The sequence below is a fragment of the Leuresthes tenuis genome, unplaced genomic scaffold (assembly GCF_036924035.1).
Source record: "Leuresthes tenuis unplaced genomic scaffold, fLeuTen1.0.hap1 SCAF_21, whole genome shotgun sequence".
NCBI classification, from domain to species: Eukaryota; Metazoa; Chordata; class Actinopteri; order Atheriniformes; family Atherinopsidae; genus Leuresthes; species Leuresthes tenuis.
In genome coordinates this window covers 27,325,951-27,347,746 of record NW_027325375.1, presented here as the reverse complement: position 1 = coordinate 27,347,746, position 21,796 = coordinate 27,325,951, and the positions used below count along the sequence as shown (strand labels likewise).

General features: G+C 41.9%; 1 protein-coding gene across 1 annotated transcript; it reads left to right on the top strand.

Moving 5' to 3' along the window:
• Window positions 1-775: 775 nt before the first annotated feature.
• On the top strand, window positions 776-19,569 carry ophn1 (oligophrenin 1). Its single transcript, XM_072374756.1, has 24 exons — window positions 776-1,581; window positions 2,537-2,632; window positions 2,948-3,009; window positions 4,413-4,484; window positions 5,200-5,301; window positions 5,394-5,504; window positions 5,642-5,746; window positions 5,834-5,963; window positions 6,050-6,150; window positions 6,278-6,369; window positions 7,448-7,526; window positions 9,515-9,548; window positions 9,638-9,700; window positions 10,120-10,194; window positions 11,286-11,370; window positions 11,602-11,660; window positions 12,714-12,819; window positions 12,948-13,107; window positions 13,808-13,955; window positions 14,663-14,971; window positions 16,850-16,997; window positions 17,425-17,475; window positions 18,388-18,436; window positions 18,526-19,569. Exons 1-24 carry the CDS (start codon window positions 1,428-1,430, stop codon window positions 18,529-18,531), a joined length of 2,397 nt encoding a protein of 798 aa, XP_072230857.1. The 5' UTR covers window positions 776-1,427; the 3' UTR covers window positions 18,532-19,569.
• Window positions 19,570-21,796: the final 2,227 nt, after the last annotated feature.

The window sequence follows — 21,796 nt, the reverse complement described above, 5'->3', positions numbered from 1 at the left end:
TTGCAGTTTGCAGCCTAACTCTTGACTCTTTCTCCAATTCAGTTTGCAGGATGACACCTGGAGTTCATCAGCAGTTACTGCAGCATCCCAGCGGTGATTCATCCTGTAGAAATGTAAGAGCAGAAGTGAACATGAAGTCTTATGGTAAGAAATGGTGGGGGAAGTATTCAGATTATTTCAATGTACCGCATTTCAGTTGATCAGCAATTAATCCCAATGTATCTTGTATTTAATTTCCAGTTTGTTTGGTTTTAAAACAGACATAGATGCCTTCATTTATGCAAATTGTGTAAAAGTCAAATACAATTCATTTCCATTTATCTGATCAAACTGCTGTGAGTAACTGAATAGTATTTGCCTATCAGCGCTATAATAAGTCTTTCTATAATGGGTTTCCTCCTGTGTATGTTAATAAAAAAAATCCTGCATGACTACTTTTGTGGTGAGATGTAAAACATTGGTGAGTGCAAGCTAGGTGTCCAACACAGGCCGCGTATGTCACTTATGAATGCACTAACACACCCAGTTATGAGCAGTAAGACCTGTCTCGGTATGTTTGTGTTAATGAATCCTCCGTGGGTGCGTCTGCCGTGGGTTATCAGCTGCTGTAAACACAGTGCTGCAGTAGATTTGAGAAAATATCTTAAAGAATGCCACCAACATCAGCATTACTTGTTTTCTTTTTTGCACTTGAATTAAAATGAGGGACAAACGAGGAAGTGAGAGCTAATTGGAAGTTTCACCTACACTTCTGACAGCACGTGAAAGCAGCATTTATATCACGAGCACCGCAGCCCCTTTAAGAACCTCCTGGGTGTGGAAAATGGGAAGTTTTTTGTGCGTCTTTAGCCAATTGGTTTCGTTCCATTGCGTTATGTGTCAAGTTCTTGATAAACGCGTTGGGCTTTCAGTGTTTTTATGATATATCTGTTGAAATAAAACGTACCAACTGATTCTGAGCCACCGGTTAAAAAACCAGCGGTTAGCGTCAAATAGCAGAAATCGCCTCAGACGACGGTAAAGGAAAGAAAGAGGGTTTTTGAAAGTAGGAAATATTTTGGAATGGGACGCGTCCGGGGGGGTGCGGGTGATTTAGCCGCTCTTCTCATCACGACACTATAACGAGGAAAAAGTGGCAAAGAGGATCAGGGTACTATTAAACCGAAGCGCAACATCGCGTCGAAAAGAAGACGAAAAGGGGAAGTGAAGCTAAACTGAGCATTTTCACTGTTTATTGCAGTTCGCGCTTCACCAGCGGCCGCCACAGGCTCCCCCCGGACACCATAGTTTGTGCTCCTCTGAGCAGATGGGAGTTTGGAGTCGCCTCAACCGAGCAGAAATGAGCTGTGTGAGATAGACGAGCGTAGGCAGCGTGTCTCCAAAACAAACCCAGCGCTTCTATTGTCGAAAAGCAGGTCGTGCAGAAGATGGGGCATCCTCCTCTGGAGTTCAGTGACTGTTACAAGGACAGCCCAGACTTCAGAGATACCCTCAAGAGTTATGAACTGGAGCTGGACAGGACGAGCAAATGTCTCAAAGATCTGATAAAAGATGGCAACAGTGTAATCACTGCAATCAAGGGTGAGCATGCTTACATCCTACCTCTGACTGGCTGTTGTTTGGGGTTTTATGTGTGCGTTGGTGTGAGGAGCATCAGTGGGCCTTGCTGACGGCCTGCAGGATCAATGTGGGTGAGTGGGAGAGGCAAACCCAGGGAGGAGAAGACCAGGGGTCGCTTTGAAAGGCCCTGTACCCGATGCAGATGTGCAGGAGTAACTTCTTCTGCAGTATTTGCAGCTTCTGTGTCACGGTGTCAGTGATCTGTCTGCTGCTTGTTGGGACCGGTCCCACTGATGCTGTGGAGCCAAGCCAGTGACACCCTGCTGTACATGTGTATGTTTGGGTCAGGGGGACACTGTATGTTTTGTGTGACTCACCAAGAGATCCTGAAGCTTTTTTCTTTTTTTGTATAACAGAAACTGTCATTGTTGGTATAGACGGTCCAAATGGAGGCTGGAGAAAAGTCTCATTATCATCTCAGTCTGTGATGATTAGCTGCTCGTGCACTGTGGGCCTCTCACACCTTTAAAAATGATGTCATGAAGGTTTTGAAATATGCAGGCAGTGCTTTATTTCTCTACAGTTTAAAGGAAATCCACAGTGAGGGAACAAAGGGAATAGAAAGGACAAATGGTTAATGAAAAAAAGACCCAAATGAGTGCAAAACAAGGGATTTACGATATGTGATACGCCAGCCAAGTTTCTGGGAATAATGCTCTCCGGTATTGACTCGACAGGCTCTGTTTGATTTGGTAATAAAAGCCAGGCGTCGCAGGGATGATATTATTGCATCAAGCTCAGACTGGACAGCATTTCATGCTTTATACTGCAAAAATGTTTAGTTATAATAAACCTGCGGTCCGTTAGCTGGGTTGAATTTATGGAACAAGAGGAATTTGATGTAGTTGTCAATGATAAGTTTGATGAAACTTCTGGTTTCGGTTGTGTGTAAAAGGATTAAATCTGTTTTTTCCAGGCTATTCTTTGGCGGTGCAGAAGTTTTCCCAGACGCTCAGTGCGTTCCAGTTCGACTTCATCGGAGACTCCCTGACGGATGATGAGATTAACATTGGTAAGATGATACACACACGCTCTGCTTCACACACATTTACTATTTCCCATTAGTTGTCAAATTCTGGAGGAACACTTTTCATGTTAAAGCTCATGAAAATACCTCTGTTTGACCTTAATTCCTGCGAGGAACTGAAAAACATTACGGTTTCTTAGAGTTTAAACGATAACAGGTTTACGGCAAAATAGCCGGAGATGTTGTGTACGTTCAGCTGCTTTTGGAAAGGCTGGAGCACATTTGTTGTCTGTGCCACAGCTTAAATAACAAGCTGCAAACTCTTTAATCCAGTAGTCATCTTTGTGTTTTCTTTCCCAGCTCAGTCGTTCCAGGAGTTCGCCGGACTTCTGCAGGAAGTGGAGCATGACAGGATGATGCTGGTGGGTTATCAGCTTCCTCCAAGCTGACTCTGCATCCTTTTTTAACCCTCATTAGATGATTAAAACCACATTAATATATCGTATGTCCTGCATTAAAGAGCACCGCAGGGAAACTCGTGTCACGTTCTGTTACAAACTCTAACAAACTGTCTTTTTTCTTTTTTTATGAAGCCGTTTGCGCGAGTTAATGTCGATCTATTTATAAATTCAGTCATAATACATCCGACATAGATATTTTGATTGTGTAACTAGCAGTTTAGACCAATGCTGGGAATTATTTTGATTTCAGTTCCTCTCTTCGTTTACTTCCTCCTTTTTTTAGTGCTTCCATATTGTTTCATGTTGATGCATTTTTCATATAGTTTTTATCGCTGGGGCTGCTTTGTTTAATACTTTATTGCACTGTACTGTGACACAAATCAAGGGATATGTCAATGTCAGCTTTATTTATACAGCACATTTAAAGGCCAATGGCCAGCCAAAGTGCTTTTCTGGATAAAATAATCATCAGCAATAAACAATACAAGCTAAAGTAGTGTAGCGAAGAAGCAAAAACAGTGAAAGGCAAACAGATAAAATATCCGATACTGGTGACTTAATTCAGCCAAAGGCCGGGGTAAAGAAGAGAGGCTAGTCACAGACCACACAGAAAATGGCAAAGAAAAATCCACAGTGTGGGAGCCACGACTGCGAAGATCTCCTTTAGTTTGAAGGAATGAGCGAGGAACGTCCAGAACCAACTGGTCAGCTGACCTCAGGGCTCTGGAGGGTCGATGCACATTAATACGGTTGGATAAACATTCTGGGGCCAGTCCAGAGGCTTAAAAACAAATAAAAGATTCTTAAAAACAATTCTGTACCTAACCGGAAGCCAGTGAAGAGAGGAAAGCACCGGCGTTGCGTACCCATGTTTCTTTGTCCCGGTTAGGAGACGGGCTGCTGCATTCTGCACAATCTGTAGACGGTTTAGTTCTGATTGGCCGATGCCGACGTACAGGGAGCTGCAATAATCTAAATGTGAAGAGATTAAAGCCTGCGTGACCTTTTCAAGATCAGCCCTCCTTAGATGAGGTTGGCTAGAAACCGAAGCTGAAAGAAACTATCCTTGACCACAGAGCTGACCTGCTTGTCCAATTTAAAGGCCCCATCGATAATTACACCAAGATTTCTGGCCTGGGAACCTTTGTGGGATATGTAGACTTCATAAATGAAGTTGTGATGATGGAAGAAGTTATTGCGGTCAAATCTAATCTAAAGTTTAAGCTTTAGGTGCACGAGGATCACGTCTTGTGGATAGTTTTTGCTTTTAATCACCTTAAAACTCAATTCTACAACAGCAGCCTGGATAAAAAGGCGGCAGTGGAGCTTTTATTGCATTAACTGTTGTGTGCTTTCATGTCCAGGTTCAGAACGCTTCTGATCTGCTCATTAAGCCCCTGGAGAAGTTCAGAAAGGAGCAGATAGGAGCAACAAAAGTGAGTGCTGTTCCTTCTAGATTTTGCTCTGTAAACGATCATTTTCTTGGGCAAAAGACGTGAGTTCTTAGGTGGGCATTGGAAGCCCCGTTGAGCTTCAGTGGCTTTGTTATTACATGTATTTATGAGTCAGATCATTGCAAACACATAGATCCTCCCTTCACTGCTTTCACACACTGAACAGGATCCTTTAAGCTACTTCACCAAAATGATCCACACCCAGTTTGCATACATGTTTTATGTGAAATAAGATATTACTCTCCTTCTCATCTGTGACAGAACAAGTGAAGTTTAAAGATATTCTACACCTGCACACAGGCCTTACTTTTTCTCAGGTGATGCTTTCAAAGTCATCTTGAAGCTCTGGGAAATAATCCAGATAATTCATGATCAGACCTGAGCATGTGGTGATGGGACTACTCTGACATGTGTTAATATGAGTCATTTAGAAACGTGGGTCCATTACAAAATATGTGCGTCAAATGTCCATGAGAGCAGAATTCAGTCTGATGCTCAGTGCATGTTGGGCTCCAGCTAATTACTGGAAAGAATCTTTATGGATTTGTGTCTTATTTGGGTGTGTGTTGCATTTTTTAATGTTTATTGGGTGATAGCATCCTTGACAGTTAGCATCTCTGCTAATTAACTGATTTTATGAACCCTGCTTGATCTAATCCGACCACACCCTCTCATCGTTACCATATATATTCTGCAGGAAAAGAGGAAGAAGTTCGAGAAAGAGAGTGAAAAATTTTACTCCCAGCTAGATAAACATTTGACTCTCTCTGCCAAGAGGAAGGAGAGTCAACTACAAGAGGTGGGGTGAAATACTACATCAGCTCTACGGTGAAATGTGAAACTGTTTCCTTTTACTCTGTTAAAACCTCCATGTTTTCTTCCCCCTTACAGGCCGACGACCTTCTCGACAAAGAGCGGGTGAATTTCTATGAATCGTCAGTGGAGTACGTGTACCAGATCCATCAAGTGCAGGACAGGAAGAAGTTTGATGTTGTGGAGCCGGTGAGCGGTTCCTCTGCTCTTCCTCTTTGCTGCCAATGATGCATTGAGGATATTTATTTCACACAGGTGGATGATTACGCATCCATTCTTTTGCAATAATAGCTCTTTTCTGTGTGGTTCATGCTTGGCCTGGACAGGTACTGGCATTTCTTCACAGCATTTTTACTCTGAATAACCTGACAGTCGAGATGACTCAGGACTTCATGCCCTACAAGCAGGAGCTGCAGCTCAGTTTACAGAATGTAAGTAGAGTTGATGGCAGTTACAGCGATTAAATGTCCTCTAATTGGAAGTCTATAAGTGCTTTTTGGGGTTTCTTCTGTCTGCAGACAAGAAACCACTATGAGAGCACTTGTGAGGAGTTGGAGGAGCTGATGAAAAGAATGAAACGCCCATCCCAGATCTCTAAAATGCATAATTTTATGCCGATGGAGGGTTATTTGTACAGTCAGGAGAAGTGTAAGTGTGATGTTTATGCATGTGCCTTTGTTTTAGATCTAAATTGTTTAGATGGAATGATTTTATATGTTTCTTTGTTCCACCAGGGGCTTTGGGTGTGTCATGGGTCAAATACTATTGTAGGTATCACACGAAGGGGAGACTGCTGATCATGGTGCCTTGTGAGCAGAAGCCTGCAACCAAACAGGTGCTTCATCGCCACAAATAAACAAAATGAGTGCCTCTCAGGTTTATTACCTCGGTTTGCTATTGCTACAGTTGTTGGCTCCATCCCACTTACCGACCACCTTCCAACTTCCTCTCTTCCCCCGCAGGGCCCTGTGCAGCTTACTTTGAAATCCTGCATCCGCCGGAAGACGGAGTCCATAGACAAGCGCTTCTGCTTTGACGTGGAAACCGTCGAGAGGTTAGCACAAACAAAACCTGTGAAACTGTGTGATGAGGCAACGCGAAAGCCTCATGGGATAAACGGGTTCAGGCGGCGAGGTGAACAGGTGGTTTGCAAGGACAGAGTGTGAAGGCTAAATGGACTGTAGCCCAAACAATCCCTAAGCAATGGGCTGGTGCTGCAAACAGATGGCAAACTCTGTGATTTCAGGGGGAAGGAACACAACAAGCTCACATTCATATAAGCAGGCCATTTGGAACAAGAAGCCTTTTAATAAGCCATGGGCTTTTGTCACCTAGCAGAGTTTTTTTTCCCCTTGAAATCTGTAGAAATAGTTGAGTGTGACAGTGTTTTTAAAGGTTTGAAAGCAGCTTGAGTTATGCATTAGGAGCTAGAATAACTTCTCTGAACTGAAGTGAACATTATGAGGAGTCGGCTGCTTGTTAAACTCAAGGTGGCAGTGCAGTCTAGTGTAGGAAGTACGACTAAGGCAAACAGAAGCCTTCCTGAACCTACCTGAAGGGCTTCTGGTGCTTTTCCTAACACTGATCACTCCTGCAGAGCACTGCCCCGATATCTCCATCAGGTGCTTACTTTAACTAGTTTATGTTTGCTGATGTGCAATCGTTGTTATCTGTTCAAGTGCCAAAAGTTGATCGCTACATAAATGTCTAAAAGGTTTTTCAAGGCCTTACGTGTGATCAGCGCAGTTGGCAGAAAAAGCTCTCATCTCACTGCACAGTTGTTTTAGTTAAGAATTGATCTATTAGCCTAAAAGCTGTAAAATCTGGCATTCGGTTTTGTTCCTGCAGGAGACAGATTGCAACAGCGAGTTTTCATCATCGCTTTACGCTTGTCTTATTCATCTCGTGTCCACATGGGATGTAACGAGACACTTCAAAGATGAGCTTTTTTCTTCCTGGGGTGTTCTTGTTTTTGTCTCTTACCTGCTTTACTTGGAAAAATGAGTATTATCTGTGACTGTAACAAGGCATCTCACTGTGGTATGTTAATGTAACTCAGTAAATCATTTTTAAGTGCTTAGCTAAACTGCAACCTTTGCCCCTTTTCATGTAATTTGTTACCGTTGCCGTAGGAACGCGCCCGTCACTTTCCAGGCTCTTTCAGAGGGAGACAGGAAGTTGTGGATGGAGGCCATGGATGGAAAAGAGCCCGTGAGTTTGTTTTGCTTCTCTTTTAGGATTAGAGGAGTGAAAATGTTTTTACTGTTGCATCCTTCTTGTCTTCAGTAAATCTGTAACTATGGGGTGAGGTGGAGATGTGTGTGTGGACTGCACCCAGAACAGCGGGTTTTGGCTTTAAAAAGTTCCTTTTGTTGAACCCTAGACAGAGAAAATGTAATGGTTTTAGTTGTGCTGTTTGAATGGCATTCATTGATTTGTGTGTGTGGAAACAACATGGCTTTCATTAAGTCCCTGCTTCCATGTTCCAGATATGTGAGATAATGTGGCACAGATGAACCCATACTGTGAACGTGTTTAATTATTATTCATAATGATTTTAGGTGCTAATGGAGCCTGACAACTTGTTGCTTTTATTCCAGGTTTGAAGCGTTGACACGATGAGGTGCTTTACGACTAAAATGATAAGAATAGAAAAGGTTAATTCCTCTTTCGGTGGTAGTGATGAACACTTTGCTTTCAGCTTCGCAGCCCTGAGCAGATGTTTTCTGAGTTGGGTGTTGGTGAATGCTGTGGGCAAAGCAAAGGATGTGAAAATAACAAAAGGCACACTTTTCGGTGACCGCTTCTTGTGCAACTTCCCCCACCGACTTCTTCATACAAATGTCACACTGAAGCTTTTACGAAGATTGCCCCTAAAATTCTCAAGCAAAGGTCCGAAGCTCTGCAGGTTCTCTGGATTTCTGACGCAGCAACCGTGCGCCTCTTAGTTCCCTTTCTCCTTTTTTAACACCCCTCTGGCATGAATCTGTTTATGTAATGTTCATTTTGTTTCTGACTCTTTTTCTTACTGGCACCCAAATAAAAGCCACCTGTGAAGAAACATTTAGTGAATTGATTGAAATGATAAATAGAAGTTCTAACACTCTGAAAACTATCGATTGTGGTCATTTTTAAGCAAAAAGCTCAAATTTACTCATATAATTTCTTATGAGATCTATTTATTTCTCATATAGGATAGTAGATTTATATTAAAGTTGCATATTTGATGGGAGGTCCCTCTCCTCCAGCAACATTCGAGTGACAAAACAACTGATTAATTCACCATATTATCTGCAGATCAATAATGAAAATAACTCTTGAGCGCAGCGGTCAGACTCCGGCTTTTATTTCTGTGATTCCGTGTGCATTGAAAAAGCGGTCTGGAACTTTGGAAGCAAAACTCGACTGATATATTACACTTTCTGACAGTGTTTTGGCACATTCTGGCACATTCAAATCCAAGAAGTCGACACACTTTATCTACGCTTTTTTTCTACACTTACAAACCGAAGTGCATGTGTTTCTCCAGAGTTTCCGAAGCAACTGAATGCTTTGGCAGTTTTCCTGTTAGCCACAAATGAAAGTGAATTGAATTGAATGTCGGAGGGGAAAAGGTTTTAGCTGCTGGTGATCAATCACGTTAGATTTTCACCCATATGTTGGACAGGCCTCAGCTGAAGCATCTCGCTCAAGTAGCACAGTGGAAATAGCTAAAGTGAACACACTTTGCTTCGGTAACAAAAGCTTCTCACTTGAAAATCAGTAACAGCCGTCTACAAATGCGACGCCATGCTTAAGAGTCCCTGAACAAGACGGCTCTGTCTCCAGCTGCTGTGCAGGCGGCCCTGACCTCTGACCTCCATTAGAGTGGGGAGGAGAGAATCAGACGTGGCTTTGATATAAAACCAGCACACGCGATAGTGACCGACTGCTTTTAGAGTTTGACTTTCTGGGTCAGATTTTTGTGGCAAATATGCCTGCAAGTCAAGGAGCCAAATTGTTCAAAGAGATGTTGTTATAATTGTTGTTCATGTTAATCTAATTTGCTCGTACAGCAACCAGAAAATGAATAACTAAGAGGTTAGATTTCTGTGGGTTGACTTGGCTTTTCTTTCCCTCATTTAAAAAGGAAAATCCCCTCAAGTCATTTCTTCCCACATGCTCCAGGGCCTTCACTCTCCTTTTTTTCTTGATTTCAGATTTATCATTCCCCAATTCACAAGCAAGCTGAAAGTAAGTTAAAGTCAAGTTTAAAGTCTGAGGTTTTGATGGAATTCTTGTTTTCTGCTAAATGGGCTTTTTTTTCCCATTTGTTTCCACAGTGGAACTGAATGAAACTGGATTCAAGTTTGTGCGAAAGTGCATCAACTACATTGAAACAAAAGGTAAATGGTTTCCGTACCGACCGACTTTACATCCATTACTCCTCTTACTTGCCTGTTGGGGGCAGAGTTGAATCATTTGCTGATGCCCTCACTGGCTGCGCTCAAGGAGAAAAGAGATGTCATCAGATGTTTGCCTGTTTCACATTGTGAAGTGATTTCATCGTCACATCTCTTACTTTAAATTCTATTTAACTCTAACCCACAAACCTCGATACATTTAACGGGAACGGTTCGAATTCTGCATTCTGATTAAATACGTAAGCCACCAGCTTTTAGTTTAATCTGAACTGTTTCTAAGTGAGCAGTTGATTATTTCGGTCTCAGACCAGGATGTGGCACATTTCCACTGTACAGTATTTGTCTAAATTACATTCCCCTTGTTTTTTTTTTATATTAACTTCCTCCTTTTGTTTTTCCAGGAGCCACACAAGAAGGAGTGTACAGAACAGTTGGCAGCAACATTCAAGTCCAGAAGCTTCTAAATACCTTCTTTGGTAAGGTCTGAACATTGGCCTCATCTGTGCATTCACTCAGTTCCCTCAATCAGACTAATTACCTTGATCTGCAACTCTCTGTGGAGCCTGAAGATGATTTTAGGGTGTGGATCAGCAGAGAAGGGTTCATTTAACTAGAGTTATGACAGAGCATAAAGTCAGAGTCATCGATGTGACTCTCTTTTAACCTCCCTAGATCACCAGGAAACATTTAACTTGTTGATGTATGACAATAAAACTGTAATTGATGATGAAAGCGTTTTGAATATTCAGCCAGAACTGACTGTAAATCAGGACTAATTCATCCTAAAACGTCAGTGTACTGCTTGTAGCAGTTTGAATTCGTTCACATCTTCTCTCCGTTTAAAATGATAAAAGGTTTTTTAACTTTATAGATGTGAAACTTAACCGGAAATGAACCCTTTTGACCCCAACTCAGAGCTGAAATATCAACTCAAAGAGCGAGGCGTTGCTGCAGTGCCAGAAACTGACCTGATAATGTTTGCACGGGAGTATAAACAGGTTTGATCTCAATTCGCTCTCGAATCCGATTAACAAAGATGATAACCGCCGCCATGGTCCCTGTTATGAATGCAGGTTTAGGTTTCGATGCAGCAGACAACACAAAGAATGCCCAGCCGTTAAACAAGATAAGATGTTTGTGATGAGACATTTAGATAAGAGTCCACTGTAGCAGCAAAGCCTCAGAGAAGCAACACCTGTCTGCTCATTGCTTTGTCAGGTTTCTCTCACAGGCTGGTGTGCAGCTTGAAGGTTCACCCTCCCCTTAACTAGCTGTAGTTAACACCAAATGGTAGACAGTCCAGCTGAGAGAGGACCTGGCTAACATGGTGAAGCATTGAGCAGCAGACAGTATGAAATATAAAATAAATGTGGCTTTTCCTCTGTATTCGTTGAATGTATGAATAGGTAACTGATTTTTACTAAGATAGCCAACCTAAAAGCTGAGATTATAGGTGAGAAGTGGTCATGGCATCCACTTGTTTTCCTTGGCTTAAAGTCTGTGCTTAAAGGGTGAAAATATGTTTTACATCATTAAACATGGCTAGCATATGTCTTTTTTTCCATAGATCCTACAAATCCAGGAGACGTGGACCTGCATAGCAGCGACTGGGATGTTAAAACCATCACGAGTGCATTGAAGTTTTACCTGAGGTGTGTCTGTGTGGAGAAGTTAGGTTTACATGTCCCTGACATTTCGGGGATTTTGTTTTTTCCCAAAGAATCTTCTTGATTTTCCAACATTTTAAGCAATTTGCTGTTTCCAAATTGATATAATTGACTAATAACTGTGTAACGAGCAGATTCATGGTCCGCTTTCTTGTGGCAGATGTTGGACATTACGCTGTTCTTGTGTTTACTGTATGTTCCTGGTTTCATCCACAGGAGTTTGTCTGAACCTCTGATGACCTACGATCTGCACAGACATCTCATGTGTGCTGCAAGTAAGACATGTTTGGAAATTACACGAAGCGAAGAGCGTGGCGGTTTGGTCATTGTGTGTCCTCTTTAAACTCTCCTCTAATGTACTGACCTACAACCAAAGTGTGTCATACAGCAATAAAACCCATGTTTAAATGGTTAAAAATGGTTTGTAACGCCAGACAGATTCACAAACTCGCCACGCATCTCACTGATGAGCTGCAGCATACCTTAGGGGCATAAAAAAGGCATTTGTACGTCTGTACTGTGGAGGCTGGCAGCTTTTATTTCAGTCTGGACACTGAAGGAAATCTGAACCTTGTTTATTTTTGTCGGTCACAATGCAGCTAAGAAGGCAGCGAGTTTTACGGCTTCAGCCTCATTCTGTCAGGATTTTGCATTAAGGCAGCTGGGAATGCCATTCTTTGTTGCACGGGGGGGGCTCTTATTACACACCCTGACTCTTTTATCCGTGTAGTGCCACTGCAGTGGGAGGCCATTTATCACTCGATGATTGAATACACTTTGTATTTTCTGTTTTCAGCACAGCTTAGCTAGAATATACTAAGATGAAATTCAGGAAATCTATGAAAAAGGAAAAATTCTACATACATTCGTCGCTGTGTTTTTATTTAGCTGGTATTTTTCTTTAATTTATACAGAACTAGTACAGCATGTTTAGTGTTTCAGGTCCTTTTCTTTCCGAAATTGGCTTTCCTACCATCAGCAGCAGAGCTTCCAGCATTGGTTCCTCAGCCTTTGTTGCCTTTTTCAGATGTTCTATCCTGATTTTGTCTTGATATTCAGACTGTTAGGATCAGCATTTCTCAATCTTTATAATTTATTAAGCTTTTCTGGAACTTTTTAGTACATCAGAAGTTGTACATTTGCGTCCTGCTGCTGTGCTCCATCCCATTACTGGCGGGACAGGAGCTAAAACGCCTAAAATCAAACAAGTGCGCATCAATTAAGTAGATAACATTAATTTGTTTAGGTTTTATTATTTATTTTACTTTGGTTTCAGGACACAGAATTTCCCAGATGCTCAGTTTTTAAATGACTTTTTTCTGTCACAGAGTCAGATAATCTGGACTTTCGACAAAGTGAAATTCATTCACTTACCTACAAACTACCAGAGAAGAATCGGGAGATGTTGGAGATGCTCATTGCACACTTGGTCAAGTGAGTACTGAACTTGTGTCTCGTTGTTGCTGCCGGGAAAAAAACCTTCTCTGAAATGAGCTGAGATGTTGTGTTACTGCCTGCGTTTAGTTACATTTTATTCAACCCAGCCTGGCATTTGTTGGCAGTGTGTGCAGCCACAGTGATGAAAACCTGATGACTCCCTCGAACATGGCGGTAATCTTTGGACCCACGCTCATGAGAGCAAAGGAGGAGACGGTGGCGGCCATGCTCGATATCAAGTTCCAAAACATCGTGGTGGAGATCCTGATCGAATACTATAAAAAGGTGCAGCTGAAGCCAGAATGTTTTGCAGGAACAGTTTGATATTTTTAGTTTTTACCGGTTGCATATCTCTGTGAGGAAAAGACATTGTTGCAGTAGTTACTACATGTACTACATGGGCTGCATAGTGTAGTGGTATCATTTTGGGAGACATGGGTTCAAATCTCCTGCATCAAAGGTACTACCTCCAGTAGGGGTCCTTAGGCAAGACCCCCTTACCCTGACTGCCTACCTGTAAGTCGCTTTGGATAAAAGCGTCTACTAAATGCATAAACATAAACATACATGTGGATCGTCTAGCTTACCACAGAGACGGGTAGCAGGGGGAATGCCCAACCTGTTTTATCTAAAGGTAATCGGAGCTGCCCTCTTCCAGCGAGTTATGCAGCCATTCCTGTGCATAACCCCTGAAGTACAACATCATTACATCAGGGTTTTTTAAACTGGTTTATCAGGATAAAACACTTTTGCAGAGAAGCAGATCTGATTATCCTGCTAATGGCTGAAACTCAGAGCTTTTTAATGTGATTTTGTGCATCACAGAACTTTGTCAGTTGTCTCGACATCGATGAGTATTTATAGTTTAGTTTAGGAATGATTTAGTTTTCGGTTGTTTTTCATGCGAGCAGTTTCACTCCTTCTCTCCAGTTGCAGCCGTAAAAGCTGAGCCAAAGAGTAACTGTTGCTTTTCACGTGATTGCAGATCTTCAGCTCCATGCCGGAGGACAGCACCGCCCCACCTGTCCCTCCTCCGCGGATCACCCCAAGAAAGCGGCAACCCATCACAATTTCTAAGCGACCCGCTCGCACTCATCAAGCTCTTAGTCATGACCAGTTCCAGCACACAGAGAGTAATTACTAGCCTCCGTCACCCTGGCTGTTGTCATCATCCTCACCATTATCCCATCCTGTCTGTGCTGAGCATGCTGTAGATTTTTCTTTGGTTTTTTTCTGCGAAGACTCGTACCACAGCGTACACGCAGGGTCACTTCTTGACATTTTCTAAATGGGATTTATTGACGTGTGTGTGTGTTCGTACCAGTGATTATCATTTATTACTAAACCAGCAAACTGTTTATCAAATGAAATTCTTTTTTTCTTCTTCATGTATTCTCCTTTTAATGTTGGTAGAAAACCTTTGGACTCTTTTTAAAAGCCTATTTCAAGTACAAATAAATGTATCTACTCTACATGTTTATCTCACATTAGTCTTTTTTTTAATGTGTTAGGCTAAATGGTGTAATTTTCTGTCTGTCTGCACCCGTGGTTAAGTGGGAGTGGCTAGATCCTTGCATAGAAATCTGGTGCATATGCAGCTTGTTCTTCCTTTACTGTGATATTTAACGGCTCTGAAGAAAATAAAAGCTACTAGTTCAGACCTTAAGGCATTTGTTAAGTTGATGATCAAATCGGTGATCTGCTGCACCAGTGCCTGTGTTAGCTCTATCTGTGTTTATCTTAAATCTATTGATCTTTTATGTTTGCATCAGGTGAACATCAGAGGAAAACATTCATATTGAACTGTTGCAGAACTGTAAATCTCTTTTCTTTGCAACAGATGGCCAGAATGACACCTCCATCAAGGACGGGGACGTCTCGGCCAGCGTCGTTCCCCTAAAGCGGAACAAATCTGTAAGCGGTGCTCCACTTGTTCCCAGAGAACCTCCTCCAAGGCAGGCGTTAATGCCCAAACAAACTAATCGTCAGGACAGGCAGACGGACTCTGATGTTGCGAGGACAAGCGATACAAGGCAAAAGCCAGATTCCTTCTCGGCAGCAAATGGGGAGTCTGGGATCAGTGTGAGCAGGGTGCCATCATTTCAGAGCAGAAAACCTCCTCTAAAGGGCTCGCCAGCCAACCGAGAAGGTATGTAGAAGCCTCCTTTTTTTTCTATGTAAGTGATGATTAATCGCACCCTGTACTTTTCCATTGGCAGCTAAAAATATCTTGTTTTATGATTTTAAAAAAAGTGAGGATAAAGCCACAAAATATACAGTTTTCGGGAAATCAAAGTTGTGATGTGGGGGACATGACCCATTGTCTCCTTATAAACGCCCATTCATCTTTCACAGCGACTTATTGTTAATTGTGTGAGTGGTTCCACTCGTGTTGCTCTTTCTGACGTGCTTGTTTCATAAATTCATCCTCTCTAACTGACCCTCATGCATATTTAATACATACAAGCTTTATATATCTTGTTCTTTGTCAAACTGTTTTTTTTAGAATTAGTAAGATTAGTAAGTATCACAAGAAAGAAATGAGAACATTTTGTTGGCCGACAAAGACTTTTCATCACTGAGATTCCTCAAGATAAAGCTGCTCCAACTCCCTTCAAGCTGTGTTGGACCTGCAGGTGCGTGTTGAACTGAGGACAGGATGCTCCGGGTCTTTGTCATGTTAAAAGATTAACGGACTATCCCAAAGTCAGTGGAACTAGACTTGAACAAGTTTTCCTCGACAGTCGTCCATCATCACTCCAGTAAAAATATCCCTACAGGATGAGGCTTCCTTTTCTCCCGCTGCCATGTCAACAGGGATCAAGAAGAAACTAACTCAGCACTAGTCCCGCTGCAGCTTTTTAAGGCCGACTTAGTTTTTCTTACATGCTTTGAAGGGAAGGGTGAGTTGAGGGATATTCGGTTAGGTGCAATCAGATATTTTTGATAGATTTTCCTAAATCCTAAACGTTAGACCTTTGAAGCTGACTTTATTCTCGGCGCAGCGATCACTGCACAAGCAAAGTGGTTGTGCAGGTTCTTGGGTTCGCTCAACTCACTGCTGTCTTCAAACAGTTGATGTTGTGACTGAGACTGTGACACAGCACTGGAAGCTCATTCACATTCTGCTTTCAAGCAGCTGAGGATGTTTTTATTTTAACCATCTTGGGTTTTGGTGGGGGCTGCAGGGTGGTGCGGTGTTTAGCACCGTCACCTCACAGCGAGAGGGTTCCAGGTTCAACTCCAGGCTGAGGCCTTTCCCCGTGTATGCGTGGGTTCTCCGGCTTCCTCCTACCATCCAAAAACATGCATGTTAGGTTAACTGGTGTCTCTAAATTGTCCCTGCATGGATGGTTGTTTGTCTCGTTTGTCTCTGTGTGGCTGTGACCTGCGACCTGTGATGAACTGGCGACCTGTCCAGGGTGTACCCTGCCTCTCACCCAGTGATGGCTGGGAGAGGCTCCAGCCCTCCGCCACCCTACATTGGATTAAGTGGGTGTAGAAAGTGGAAGGATGGGTTTTGGTGGGTCACACAGATGACTGCAGAAACAGAGCTGAATCTGAGTGCACCGAGTTAGAGATGTATAAGGCTGAAACAACACCAGAGAACACTCTGACATGGCTTTAGTGCAGATTTAACCATCAAAATCACTGTTTGGGTTGTGAGTTTTAATTTCACGTGAATGCAAAAATGCATCTTGAGCCACCGTGTATTCATATAGCTACCTTTTGCCTCTGATTTTGCCTCTTTTTTTTAGCCTCCTTTTGCCTCTCATTTTTCCTCCTTTTGCCTCTTTTCAGCCACTCTTTCAGGCCTCCTTTCGCCTCTTTTTTAGGCTTCCTTTGGCCTCTCAATTTGCCTCCTTTTGCCTCTTTTAGCTCCACTTTTCAGCAGAATCAGGCAGCAGCTCTTATTCCTTTTCTCCACAGTACCTGCAGCATCAAATGTCAAAGTTTTCAGCCTGCCGTTTTACATGTTTCCAGAATCCTGCATTCCTTTTGTTTCATGTTTTTTTCTGTCTCGCAGGAGATTCTGATGGTCTGACAAGAACAAGGTCCACAGAGAAACATGCCATTTGTAGACCCCCAGTCAGGCCTCCTGAGCCCCCCTCCAGATGCCCCACTCCACAAAAGCTCCCAAGTGCAGCAAGCAGTGAGGGCACTCCTACGTCTTAGTAAGTGCTCTTACAGATGTCTCCAGCCTCATGCTTTTGGGTATGCAGAAACAGGACTGGGAGATTAGCACCAATACACATGTAATTGCAGGTTTTCTTTAAAGAAAAAACATCAAATGCAAAGTTTAAACAACCTTGAAATCATAGCAGATTTGTAAATTCCAGCTTTTCAGAGTCAGCAGAACTCGCGCCCTTACCCGCTTTGGTAATCAAAGCCTTTAAAGGCAGCCGGGAATGCATGGCTTAAGTTCACCTGTATTACAAACAGATGAGCTTTTAGATTGATAACTGCTAAAAATGGACTTTAAGTAATGCTTCAAACATAAAAGAAGTGCTGGCAGCAGCATCACAAAGACAGGAGGTTTCCTATCTGAAATTTATCGTCTTTGTCTACAAAACCAACATGTCATTTATCTCTGCTCTGCAGTGTTGCATCAAAAACCAAGTTTTTTGAGAATGCCTCCAGGAAAGTTGTCAGGTATGTGCAACCGTTTCTTTTTCTCTTTGCCTTTAGTAAGATTTATATGTTAACTTTAGCCATCAGTTTGACTGAGTGCATGTAAACTCCTGCACACTAAGACTTGCAGTGCTTAGAACTGTTTATTAAGACAGTAAATCTGACTTCATTCTGGACTGATCTGTATACTCCCTTCTGTCAGGGTGTTTCTGGGGGTTGTATCTACATTCCAGAAGGGACTTGAATCTGATCCCACAACCTCAGGTTACCTCTTTTCACCGTGGAGACCAAACTGCGCTCCCTTTGAATGCAGATTCCTCTTTTGAGACTTAGGACTTTATTTTGGGTAAAGGTTCTAGTTAGATTAAGGTTTGGATAAGCAGTGTTTCCTCTCGGTTGATTACTTTGGCCTTGAATCCTCTGTGAGGTGGACGCTGACACATCTGCTCTTTTATGATCGGCATGGATGAGCCAGGTTGAGCTTCTTTCTTGCACAGACACACATTCAGGTTGTAGATGTAGAGTGTGGGAGTTTAATCAAATAGTTTATCTCTTTGTTGTTCTTTATTGTTTTCTCCTCTAATAACATAGTGTATGGTTTTCAATAATATGTCCAAAACAAGGCTGCGACCTCTGCTCAGGTAGCAGGTTTTTGGCCCAATCCCATGTTCTCGCTTTGGCCCGAACCCTCCATTTTTCAGCGATAAGATCCCGAGGAGTAGTCCTCTATCCCTTCAGTTCGGGTATGAGGGGTTATATGTTGATTGTTACGTCACTACTTATTCCTGAGGGAACCTTACCTGTGCAAAACAGAGGTGTGGGGCCAGCGGGAGGAAGTTTAGACCTAAAGATTTCACTCCAATGTGTCCCATAGAAACCGAAATGGGGCTGTAAATCATAAACTTGACTTGTTTTATTTCTCTTCAAACGTAGCCCGCCACCCTCATCGCCACCTTCAGTTGCAAAGAATGTAAAAAAAGAGGTGGGATTGATTCTAATTCAGCATATTTTATGTCCTTCAGTCTTTCCCAGAATGTACTAAACTTGAGACGCACTTTTTTTTCTCCACAGAATTAAGGTTAAGAAGAATTGCAGCAGACGACGGCATGTGACCTCGACACATGCTGTTGGTGCACATTAAGCTGGAAGGAGTCACCGCTAATAAACACTGAGGAAACGGCTCTCGATGGAACTGAATGGACATATTTGGTTCTGGTTGAATATACGCAGTGAGAACGGTGTTGTGAAGCAACACAACAGCAAAGTCTATGAGCTTTCGGCTCGATTCCAAAGTTAAACTTCTTGTTTCATACCTGTTGAATTATCAGACCATATTTCACCATTTGACCGTTTTAAACATTTTTTTATTAACTACCATTCTGGTTATGACTTGTAATGTTAACAGCTATTTTCAGCAGTGTGAAACAGCTACCCCAAAGAAGACTTAACTGATTGAAATGTGACTTTATCAACTGAATCTTTGTCAAATGTTAACTATTCTTCTAGATGTTAACTTCTAGAGTTGATTTTACAAATACTGTCGTCAGTGTATCGACTTACAAACAGCGAGAGATCATATTTCAGTATTAAAACACATAGCATGAAAAAGGGTAGTAGCGAGAAATTTCTGGCAACAAACTGGACAAAAACTATGAATAAGCTATGTTAGCTGGTCTTAATAAGGTTTTAATCATGTCTGTCGTGTTCATTTTTGTCAGGTTCTAGCTTTTATTCCAGCCAGAATTTACACAGAATGTAATGCTAGCATTAGTTTAAAACTCATTCCCTGGTGTTCATTTTCTTCCTTATTATCTAATACAGGTATGTCAGGTTGTAGCAGGGAGCCCTCAAGGTTTCTTTATTTCTCCAGCTTATATAAAGGGATTCATTTTTTCAAAAGCAGGTCACTGGTTGTAACAAAGTTGATTGTTACTGTACGTGAAAAGAACACTCCAGTGTTTGTTTTTATCTCTCTGTTCTGTGTGTGGTCACTACCAGTTTGTCAATGTTACACTTCTTTATTTTTTTTTTGATAACCCAACTTGAAAATGATGATTTTGCCTGTTTTTCCAAGACGGAAAATAAACATGAAAGGTTCTAGAAATGACTCCTAAATGACCACTTATTAGTTTTCATTGCGCACATCTCTTTCTAAACTGTGTTTGAGTTTTCAGTTGTCGACCTTTTTCTGTTGCAAATGCTCTTTTTGGACAGATTGCCATCCACAGTTTAGTTTACCAAACACAGCAGGTGAGTAATATAATGTTGTCACTTCTGCACCACCTCGCCACAGGGGTCCCCCAAGGTTCAGTACTGGGACCTCTTCTCTTTGCCATATACACCACCTCACTGGGACAGATCATCCAATCACATGGCTTCTCATACCAATGTTATGCTGACGATACCCAGCTCTATCTGTCATTTCCACCTGATGACCACACGGCCTCAGCACGAATCTCAGACTGACTCTCTGACATATCGACATGGATGAAAGCCCATCACCTCCAACTAAACCTCTCTAACACTGAACTGCTTGTCTTCCCAATCAAACCAACCTTATACCACAGCATTTGCATCCAAACTGAATCCCTATCTTATACTCCATCAAAGGTAGCTAGAAACTTGGGTGTCATGACTGATGACCAACTAACCTTTAAAGATCACGTTGCCTCCATGGCTCGATTGTGCTGCTTCGCATTGCTAAACATAAGAAAGATCAGGCCATACCTAATCCAACACGCCACCCAGCTCCTGGTGCAGGTTTCCTTCTATGTAGCTTATTGTTAGCTTTGATGTTAGCTGTAATGTTATATCCTCATTTGTAAGTCTCTTTGGATAAAAGCGCCTGCTAAATGCATAAACATAATTTAGACCCATCTATCTTCCGTCGTCCAAATGCATGTCATCTTATGAAACCTTTTCCTTTTGCTCATCAAAAAGTCTTAAACAGACACAATTGCAGCATGCAAGACATCAGCATTGGGTGTCATTTTAGCACAGCTTGAGTTTAAAGACAGTTTATCATATGAATTAAAGCATTCCTATACAGACCTAAGTGAGATTGAAATGTTCATCAATGCTTCTGGGCATTTAGACGGACTTCTACACTCATTATTGAGAAAATAATGAAAAACAAATATGATTGTAGAAGATTTACTCAGTCCTCAGGAGTGTTGTTTATGCAAAACGAATGTCAGAAACATTCTACACACATCATTGATACTGTTTTTCTATTTTTGTGGTGACCCACCCTTGGCAAAATGTATTCCCTGATTATTCCCTCTAAGCCAAAAGTTAACATTTTAAACCCAACCCTGAAATCAAGTGCTGACTCCAGAGCAAAGCAGCTTTTTCAGCATTGTGGTTCCCACAACGTTGCCAGACCCCACAAGCTGAGTGAACTTCTGGTTTTCAGACTAATTTACAGCATCAGAAAAGAATAATTGGATAAATTCTACATGCACAAAATTTTGCTGACAAGTTTCATCAGGAACCTATTATTTATGGTACCCAGTTTTATGGCTGCTGGTGGTCCGACAACAAAAATAAAGTGATTGCCAGAGTTTTATGGCTTTATAATGTGGGGATAATAACATTTAACCGGTCAAATGGTTGTCAAGTTAAAAATGTCTAATTTTATGATAAAGTCTGTTGTTGTTTTCCCCTTAAAGACACCTGACGGCACCAACTGTTTTCCATGATTTTCTCTAAACCTCCACGAGCCTTTGAAGAGTAAAGCTGATCACCTGGCTCCAAAAAGGTCTGGAGTTAATGGTTGTCAGTTTGCAGCTGGATATTGTATTTATTTTACCATCAACATTCCAACCTCTGCTGCAAAAACCAGCCTCACCCATTCAACTCGACCCTTTTCACCCCACCAGCTTGTGCTGAACTGGGTGAATGGTTGGCCCACATCGAGGATGACAGGAAATTCCCCATGCTGGTATCATGCCAGATCGTGTGGCCTTGAGCTTCAGTAAATTAATATGCGGATAGAGGAGCACAAGTACAAGCCTGATAAGTGTGTCCTCTCCATGAGACATTTCAGGGCGGTTTCCACTCTTGTGTTTGGGAATTTGCTATCACTGACTTATTATGTAGACAACTTGTTGTTTTCCAGTTAGTAGTAGCATGTTCACTTGGGATGTATTGATCAATGGATACTGGGGAACAATTACACAACCTAAACCATACATAATTTTTACTTTTCAGTGTTTAACATACCATTTTACCCTTCTTTTGTGCGGTTTATCTAAGTCCTTATCTTCATTTCTAAAGAATCTGCATCTTACAACTTCAACTTGATGGCTCTCATAAGATTCCTCCAGCTCGACAACAAACT